A 10,324-nucleotide genomic window follows, 5' to 3' on the forward strand; every position below is an offset into this window, starting at 1 on the left:
GTCAATTTAATGGTTTAGAGCATAAATGTTTTTATATTTAAAAAAATTAGTTTATTAAAGAAGAGGGTCTCCTTAGTTCATAAAAAGTACTACAAATATAAACAAATAGGTCTCTTTAGACAAAAAGGCAAAAACGGGTCTAACCCAACCCATTCTTTAAAACAACTTGTTCAAATCCTAATTGTAGCAAGCCATCTCATTCTTTCCATTTTGCATCAGAGTATAATACATGCAAAAGATAAATCAAAATGGAAAGTGAAGAAAGAGAGAGAAAATAGAAAAGAGAGAAAGAAGAGTTAGATCAATACACGACAAATGAGAGAACAAAGGAGAAAGGAGTAACACATGCGTTTAGGGTTTTATTCCACCTAGATTGTAGACCAAAATGGGCCAAAGATGGAATTCGCAGGCTTGTCGATTCCATCGATCTTACGCCCCAACACGACGATTTCACTTGATTCCAAGAAGGTTGAAATGGAGCTAAGATCAAATATGGGTAAGCTCTTATAAATCATAAAATTGTGCGATCCCACAAGTGGAATCATGATTTTAACTACCATGCATACATGTAATATACTATTTTTGGTTATCAAGATTGCAAGGATGGTAATGTGTTATGGAGCACTCGGGTTAGGTAAATTAGACTGATCATATTGGTTCTTTTTTAAAAGGGAAGGGGAAGAGTGGCTCTCACACTTCATTCATGTCACATATCTCTACCAAGTGTTGTTTGGACATATTGATTACATTAGATTATGAGATTAATTATTAACTATAGTAGTTATTAATTAATATTGTGATTAGCCTATTGCTGCCAACTTAAGTACATTAATTCTATATTATAGTTAGTTGAAATGGGGAGTATATATTTTGTCTCATAAAATATGACACTTTATAGTTTATATGTTACTTGATTGATAAGAAAAACACTTAATTATTAAACTTTTAACTTAAATATATGTTTTTCATTTCATCATAGCAAGTAACACAGAGTGATACACTTTGTGGTACAATAGACGTGTTCCATATGTCACATAAAATATATGCAGAAAAGTTTCCAAGATATTTACCAAACATCATTGGATCATCATCCTTGAACATAGGAGGTTCATTTTTCAGCATTTCATTAGAACTAGGTTTGCGTTAGAAGGCAGCACCCACTTGAATCCAGTGTTGTTAAAATCGTACTGGTTATCAAACCGGTCAGGGTGTTAGTATAGTGGTACAATGGTTTAACTGGTGGTTTAGTAATTAAACCGTATGTCGATTAAACCGGACATACCTACTTATATATATATATATATATATAAACCTATAACAAAAAAATTTCAAATAGGTAGATACTCAAATTTATAATCCATATTTATAATCTACTCAAAATTCACATAAACAAACAACTTTAAGTCTTTAACAAATTCAAAATCTAAATTACAAAACATATATCAATCCAAAAGTATTACTTAACAACCGCAAAATATAAATAAATGACACAAGTTCATAACCCATTTTACAAAACAAATAAATTTGGAGTTTTAACATTTAACACCAAAGAGTCAAAGTTGTCTCATCGATATTATATTTTTGCACCAAATCCTATCTTCAAGATTACACAAATGTCACTGAGATTACACACCAATGTTAGCAACCAAAATGTGTAATCTAAGTATGCCTTGGAAGCATGTGTCTTGAAGTGTTGAAGAATGGTTGGAAAGATGAGTCACCTTGTAATAGATTTTTTTAAGTTTTTTTTCAAAAAAAAATATATATGTAATAAACCGGCCGGTTTAGTGAAATACTGGTCGGTTCACCAGTTTTGATCGGTTTTGACCGACTTTGATACTTGGCTGGTTCAACATTTGTACCGTACTGGTTAGGAGACCGATTTACCAGTTTTTCAGTTGAACCGGCTGGTACGGTCCGGTTTTGACATCATTGCTTGAATCTGTTTATCCCTTTTTATTATGTCACTAACTCCAAGCACATGGCCTTGTCACTAAAGTACTAAATGTCAAGTCCTATAAAAATTCTAAATTAATTCGCAGTCAAAATAACCACTTGGTCTAACATCATGATTTAACTCCAAAAGCAACAAACTACCTAACTATAACTAAATATATTCCTCCCTAACCAACATCAATGCAAAATTGAAAATCTCAAGGTTTGAAATTGCATTTTGCATGACAATTTGTTTGGAATTGACTACATCAAATTATTCACTTTCATCTACCTACAACCGAGAACATCAACAGATTTGAGAGTTTGTGTGTTTGAACTATGAAGACATTTCATGAAATCCTAACCAGGCCGGATGATATCATATAATTAATAATCATATAAGAATATATAATTATAGGGGAGGGATCTACTTAATCCTCATCCTAGCTATCAATTCTAAGAAAATCTAATAGTTTGAATTAGTGAGTAAATCTAAACCATTAGATATTTATAGTTATATATAAATGCAAAATTTTATATAATTAGTAATTTTATATCATAAATGTAATATCTATATACCAACAGTATAAAACTCATACAGTATTAATATATACATATTTTTCTCTTATATAATTATTTCGAAATAACATTTCTCTATCATCTTTTATATCAGAATAAAATATACGATGTAAAACTTAATTGTAGCATATGTTCAATCCAAGAACATTTCATGTGTACGGAATGACATGATGTGATACACATAGAAATTAAGGGAATGAGATAAATATTTACTCTAAAATATTTAAAAAAATAGTACAAAGTAAAAGATTACAATAGTAGTCAAAGTAGAAAGAACAATGGACTTCATCTTACAATAGATCCACTCCAAACTTGTTTCACTCACTTCATTAATTAAATACAAACACAATACACAATTCACACACAAGGGTCCCAATTTCAGACCCTTGATTTCATATTTAACTATCTAACAATGAATAATTTACACAAGATTATAAAATAATTGCATCTAGAACCACCAACATTTCACCATAATGCTACTTTTACACTAACAATATTATGACACTCAACCTATTCAACTACCATTAACTTTTTACCTATAATAATAACATTTTATTATTCATTCATTTTTTTTCTTGTGGTTTAAGTTACCTACACACTAAAGGTAAAAGGGTTACTTTTTTATTTGATCAAACCCTTGAATTGGTTGAAGAGCACACAACTTCTACTGATAATCGCTTCAAGACATTTGAACATGGGTCTCCAAAAATGTTGTTTGTTACAGTCACTGCACATCTTGCTTTTCCTATACACTTCTGTGAAAAATTAATGAAAATAAGAAAGCACAAGTTAATTATAATCCACATAAACACTTTTTTTTAAAGTAAAAAAAGAAAAAGAAAAGATATGGATGCACTGACAATGTATACACTATCATTGTATCATTCACTATTCGTATTTATGTGTAATTATTATTGACTCTTCAGATGAATGTGGATATAGTGACTGTATATAAAATAGTGCATAGATATTACACTAAAAGAAAAATTAAATTGATCCCCTTCACGTTCTAACTTAATTACATTTGACTATTGTTTTAAATTACACTCCACAACGACATCTCAACCAAATCGGCGTAATGTTCCTGCCAGTGATTCATTGTGATGCGGCCACAATATTGCAGTTGTGATGACCGCAACTGCATCATAACTGCAATTATAGTGACATTGAGTCACAATAATGCATCCGCTTTGAGTCGCATCACAACTGCATTAGGCCGCATCAAATTCAAAAATATTTTTTAATTACAAAATAACTCAGACCACAATCACACTAACCATGACCGCAGTTGCACCTGTCTTTTGACACCAAATACTATATTCGACATCTCATTTGTTCCAAAAGCTACACTTTCCTAGTCTCTTTCGAGATTCAATTATCATTGCACGCGTAAGTGTTAGCTTCTTTTGAAACTAAAAAAACCCGGAATGTAATTAAGCTAAATTTCAAGAAGCTACTCTAATTTCCCATGAATTTAATGAAGGGGATTGTGAAATAAAGAGTAATGTAGATCACCTTCTCCAAAATGGAATAGGAAGTAGGAGAATGGCATACTCCTTGCTTGTAATTACCGCAAGTCCCGAAAGGAGTTCCAAAGCTTGCAAATTTAATGGAAGAAATGATCTGACCAGGGCTACAATTCAAGCGAACCTTTGCTGGACGAAACTTTTCCGCATTTCCATAGCTCTGAATGTGCCAATTCTTAATATTCGGATGATACTCCGTCACATCGGCACAGACACTTCCCACCGATCTCTTTACAAGAGAAATCGTTGAAGGGTTTCCTTCGAGTTCCTCAAAAATTACAAGTAGATTTTGAGTTGGTTTCAACCAAGATCGAGGTACATGGTACCTGAAATATTTTGAACAAATGAAACAGAAATGTTAGATACTTTTTGTGCCTTAGTGAGCCCTGCATCTTATATTTCCAATTAGGATAATAATCATAATTTAATGTAGCTAATGTGGTTGCGATGCGATTGCAGAAGTTACCAAAGCCGCAATATTGCAAGCGCAATTGCATTAGCAAACCACAATTTAAAACGTTGATGATAATGGTTGCAAAAGCTGCAACACGAACAACACTTACCATCGCTGGGTCGGTTGGCCGCAACCAAATTGGCACTTTGGAGGCCTGAATCCTCCAGCATAGTTACAACCGTTGCAATTACCATTAGCAAATGCTGTCCAGTATCTTCCAATACTCTGTCCATTAATCCATATTTGACCTTTACCCATACTCTCCATATCCAATGCCAACGGTTCATCTCCATCCGGAGCATCGAAATAAGTCTGCACAGTTTACAAATCACTATTATATGTTTTGAAGCTAAAATTTGTTTTCGGTCAAACTTGATGACATTTCTCTTTAATTTTACCTTGTGCCATGTTAATGGCTGGTTTCTTTTTATGACTATTGCTGACTGCATCCATTGAACCGAAGAGATACCATTTGGAGAGACAAGATTCATCGCCTCTCCTTTCAGCCCAACCTGTTCCGAAGCATCGGTTATTAATGTTTTCGTTTTGAAAGTTAGCTAACTTGTGCTTATAAAGTAAGACGAAGCAACCTGGTAAGTCCATTTCTGCCTGGACAAGTCCCAATTTCCCTGGTCAAGTCCATGGATTTCAACTGGACCCAAGATTCCTGTGTTCCAGGTCTCATAACGTCCTCCGACATTCTTAGAAAACAAAAACAGAAACATTTGGTGAATTATATTAGTTTTATTATAGGCGAAGTTAATTATATTAGTTATTAGTTGACATAGAATTGAGTCATCAATTCTTACTTTATAATGTTAGAAAGGTTTAAGTATTGAATGAATTTGAGTACTAAACCAACAACCACCATTTACCGTAACTCAAAACTTATTAACAGTAAAGTATAGGAAAGTAAAGGAGGAAACAAGCTTACAGGAAGACCAACAGCAACGCTGAGAAGAGCTATTCTGTTTGTTCCGGCCCGAAGGTTTACCTTGTCCGTGTATTTGAATCTCCTATACTCCCTCGTTCCAAATGCAGAACCTAGTTTTGATCATATATCATGTTTGATTTTAGTAATCATCTAGGAAAGGGTAATGGAAAAGCAAATAAATTTACATACCAGAAAGTTGGCCATTGATGAAAACATGTACAGCATGGCCTGTAGACTGAACAACGAGAGTCGGGGTTTCTCCTCCGCGTAGAAAAGATTCTGATGAACCTATATCGACACTGCAGAAAGATAGACATGAAATGAATCGCAGTATAAGTATATTCAAAATGTTACTAAATCTCTTTCATCTAGCAGTTGGAGCCAGTAAGAGATTCCATCATAATGTGAGTTATATTTTTTAACCTTCAAAACCTCAAAGATTGATCTAAGGCATGTATATCATAGTTAGACCAAATCCATAAATGTTAATGGTTTATGTTCACGACTCTTTTCTTTGCTCGGATAGTTAGGATTAGGAAACTAAAGGCTTAAAAGAATTCCTAAGATATTGCGACAAAATAGTTAAACCATTAAAAAATCAGGCTTACCTAGTTATATACCAAAGATAATCACTTGTATCTCGTGTCACATTTATCTGTTCCAAGAGACCGGGAGCAGTAACTGCACTGTCATCCATAGAAGTAATATCTTCATCGACGCTCTCCCATAAGAACATTTGATTATTTGTTGGCATCATTTGCATCTGAGATGTTTGCACTCCAACCTAAAAGTGATGGAACGGGAATTCATCAGTTCGACTAAATTTTGAACTATTGAATCTTGTCGAATGGACATGTCGAAGGTGAAGGAATTTTGTCCTGATATGAATGAATAGGATAACTGAATACAAAATCGGATGATTTTAAAATATGACAGATTTTTGTTACATACTTTTGCTGTATTGAAGACAACGTTTCTACAATCGGGAAGAATGCTAATGGACCAAGGAGGCAGAGTATAATGCATATTATTGAACAACACTCTAACAGAGGAATTTGAATCATGATTTGAGAGAAAAGCAGCACAATCTCCAGATTCCGTATAGTATACATCGGCCTGAAAAGGTTACATATCCACTATGTCAGAGTAAAGATGGTAAACACACATGAAAAAGCAAAGGAACTTCGAACTAATTAGAACCTGTTGGAACTCTCCTAATGAAGTAACAATTGGGTCAGCTGAAACCAAAGCTCGCTCACACATTTTGATAGCCCTGTGAAGCTCCTGTAGATGACCATATTTCGGTTGCCTAATCAGACCTGCAAAGTTTTATTGCAGAAGTAGTCAGTTAAGTCGTCAAAACCCGAAAGTGTAAACATTCAAGAAATATTATGTTACTGTCAATGCACTGTTGTAGTAATAAATTTTCGGACTTAAGATTGTTATAACTCATGCAGATGAAGTTAGTTACTAAAAAAATGTCGGTAGTTACTTGATCTGCATAAATTATCTGCCAAGGATTCTTGAATGGAAAGGTAGTTACCACTTACCATGATAGTAAAAACTACAATTGACTGAAGGCACAAAATTTTATGGTTCTCACCATACTCATCTAGTGGAGCATCATAGTCATAGCTAGTAGTGATGAAAGGGCCTCCGGCTGTTCGTCCGAAATTCGTCCCTCCATGATACTACAAATAAATATAATGCAACTTACTCAAGTTACAAGGGTTGGTGCCAGCATTGTAATTTTTATTCAGCTTAAGAAAACAAACCATGTAGTAATTTATAAATGATCCTCCTTTTGTTACAAATTGAGCAACTGCAAATGCCAAATCCTGTACGGGTCTTTTATGTATCGGGCCTCCGAATTCGGTAAACCTTCATATTCGAAAGAAAAATTATTCCAAATCATGTTCATTTATCGGTTTCCAATATTTAGAGTAACAATTAAAATAGCTTACCAGCCACTCCAAGCCTCAGTCCAAAGTGTAGGCTTATAAGGTCTATTAGGAGTGAACTTATCACAGTAGAAGCCATTGCATGTGTTTATCTATCCAACATAGGAAACATGTTAGTTTAACTACCGGAATTATAGGTAATAAATGTGTGAAGTTCTTGAAAAAAATGAACAGCTGGTTGCATTGTGTTTTGCATTTTTTAATGTAATACTTGTTGGATCTAGGAAAAATAAAAAATAAAAAGGGTTGTCTAGCCCCACTTGGACTTGGTGGTAGACAACATGACATGGTGGAAATACATTAGTTCAGGCTATGCCTTAAACTTAAACAGATCGAAATTATATAGCATATATGAGACGGGGTTTGACCTGCTCACCTGTTTAAAAAAGTTTTAAAGCCTAAGTCTGACATGACCTATTAGCTTATTTAAAAGCATGATATACTATAATACATTTAAATAGGTTGGCAAGTCTACCTTGAAATAGGCTAATAAGTTTGCTTTTGTTTTGTCTCATCTAACACTAAGGAATAAATTATATTTTTCTATATATTTTTATAATAAAATTTGATATATAATAGTATTAGTTATATTAAAATCGAATGATATGAATATTATTATGTAATATAATTAAATAGATCGGTTTGATAGACGTAATAGGTATTTTGTATGGCCTTAAAACCTAACATGTTATGCTAAATAGGCTTTTCTAAAAATCTGAATCTAACCGATTCTCACAACAACAACAAAATCTGATCTAATCTAGCTTGTTATAGGTCAGGTCGCCTATTTCCACAATTACCGAGAGGGAAACTAGAATTGCTCACCACTGGATCTGGTGCATCATCTTCCTTGCACATCACCCAAGGCACTCCAGTTCCTAACTCAACTGCCATTTTTGCTGCCCATTTCACATAATTTTGTCCTGCTGCTCCTAGTAACTTACTCTGTGCTCCATACTCATTCTCAATCTGCAACAACATTTTGTTCATTCATCCTTCTTATACCAACAAGTGTCTTATAAGTTGTAACATTTCTTTAATGGCATTGGTCTAGTAGTATAAGGTCTCACTAAATCCCAAAAAAGATTAAAAGATCGAGAGGTTCAATTCCTGATAGCAACACACCCTGAGAGGGATTACTAAGAAATAGAGATTCTGACCTGAGATAGTATAATAGGGCCACCCTGGGATTCAAAGAGATTCTCACTCTTCATCATTCCAACAATCTTCTCAGTGAAACCTTGCATTGCTCTCTACAACACAGTTTATTAGTTACTCATAAATAAAATTGCTTCAAATTCAAAGGAGTGAATAATGTAACTAAAAATATTAAGACCTTGAAAGGTTCATTGTCTGTTCTAAAGCTTATATCAGGAATATACTTCAACCAAACAGGAAATCCTCTGCACAAAACAAAAAAGAAAGATAATCATTAGATAATTAAGAGAAGATCTCAAGGCTAAACAGAGATATGTTGTCCCAAATTATGTCTCATACGTTGTCCCGTCGAATAATAATGAAGCAAAAATAACAATAATTCAAATCTAAACTGCATTTTTAATTGAGACTATATGTTTTCGTTGACACGAGACAGAATTTGGGACGGCAGATCTTTGTTCGAGGTAGATGGTGAGAAATGTAAGTTACCCAAAATTCCATTCTGCACAAACATAAGGTCCAATTCTAAGATGAGCATAAAGTCCTGCTTTCTGTATTGTCTTTATGAATCTAACAAGATCATATCTTCCTTCAAAATTATACTGAATTGAATTGCATGCATGCATAACACAGTAAATAAAGCTCAAATTAGAGAGAGTAATAACAAAGGTTAAAAATAGATCTAAACAAAACAAGTAATAATGATAGTAAAGTACATTGCCCTGAGAAGGTTCATGAACATTCCAAAACACATAAGTTTCAATCACATCTAAACCACCCTCTTTTCCTTTCTGAATCAGATCTTCCCACATCTGCACATAGTTCATTTCTCAACAGAATCAAAAACATAGACTAAAACTTAAACTGTGAAAATATGTGAAAAAGTTCCATTGTTTTTGTCTTAGAAGAAGGTTATTATTATTACATCAGGGGTACTTCTAGGATAATGTATGGAGCCAGAGAAAAGGATCCTCCTTTGGCCATTGATGATAATGGCTTTTCTATCATAAGTGACACTTGAGTTAATCAAGTTAGAACCCAAGTAAAAAGCTAAGAAAAATGCAAACACCACTTTAGAAACTGAGCTAGTTTCCATTTTTCACTATGTAAGGTGATGAAGACCAAATAAAATGCAAGAAGAGAAAGAATGAATGAAAAAAATGGTGTTCTAAGAGTGTATTAATGGTGGAATGGTTACTTAAACAGGGACCATTCCTTGTTTTTTTTAAGGTCTGAGGCTCTTAGAGTATAGACCAATTTATAAGTACATTGATGCTTAGTTAGTTACTATCAGGAAGTCGGAACAAAAATCTGTTGTCTCAAATCTTGATCCAAATTTTATCTCTATCCAATAATAATGAATGTTTAAAATTTTAAATTGTCTGACATATTTTCACTAGCTCATGATAGACATTTTTTAGTACTACTAAAAGTATTATCACCCTTTGAGTAAGAAACTAATTTTCTTTCATAGTTCGTGACTGCCCTTTCCAAAAAGTGTGGCTACCAAAAATCGACCTTTTAACTTTAGGAATTCAGTAAAACCTTATACAACTAGACTAACGGTTTATCGAAGCATTGAACTTTTACTGACCGGAAGACATAGTTACAAGTGTCGAGGGGCAGCACTACGTGTCTAGGATGAAACATGGTAAACTGACATACACAGTGCACTGTTATCTGCCAGACATTGAGAGAGAGATTTGCTGTAAAAGGGAGAATGACATTTAACACAAACACATGTAAACTGATGTAATTATAGGTAGGTGTCCAAAAG

At 33.7% G+C, this 10,324-nt stretch overlaps 1 protein-coding gene across 1 annotated transcript; it reads right to left on the minus strand.

Moving 5' to 3' along the window:
- Positions 2,805-9,780, minus strand: LOC109350162 (beta-galactosidase 3-like). The gene is made up of 19 exons (XM_019591324.1): positions 9,473-9,780; positions 9,264-9,359; positions 9,037-9,149; positions 8,726-8,792; positions 8,550-8,642; positions 8,215-8,358; positions 7,393-7,481; positions 7,204-7,309; positions 7,032-7,119; positions 6,629-6,747; positions 6,380-6,544; positions 6,037-6,212; positions 5,618-5,727; positions 5,429-5,538; positions 5,085-5,195; positions 4,893-5,006; positions 4,604-4,806; positions 4,030-4,366; positions 2,805-3,269 (listed from the first exon to the last, which is right to left on the minus strand). The coding sequence occupies exons 1-19, from the start codon at positions 9,641-9,643 to the stop codon at positions 3,144-3,146; spliced, it is 2,538 nt and encodes an 845-aa protein (XP_019446869.1). The 5' UTR covers positions 9,644-9,780; the 3' UTR covers positions 2,805-3,143.

Source organism: Lupinus angustifolius, chromosome LG06 (assembly GCF_001865875.1).
Source record: "Lupinus angustifolius cultivar Tanjil chromosome LG06, LupAngTanjil_v1.0, whole genome shotgun sequence".
NCBI lineage: Eukaryota > Viridiplantae > Streptophyta > Magnoliopsida > Fabales > Fabaceae > Lupinus > Lupinus angustifolius.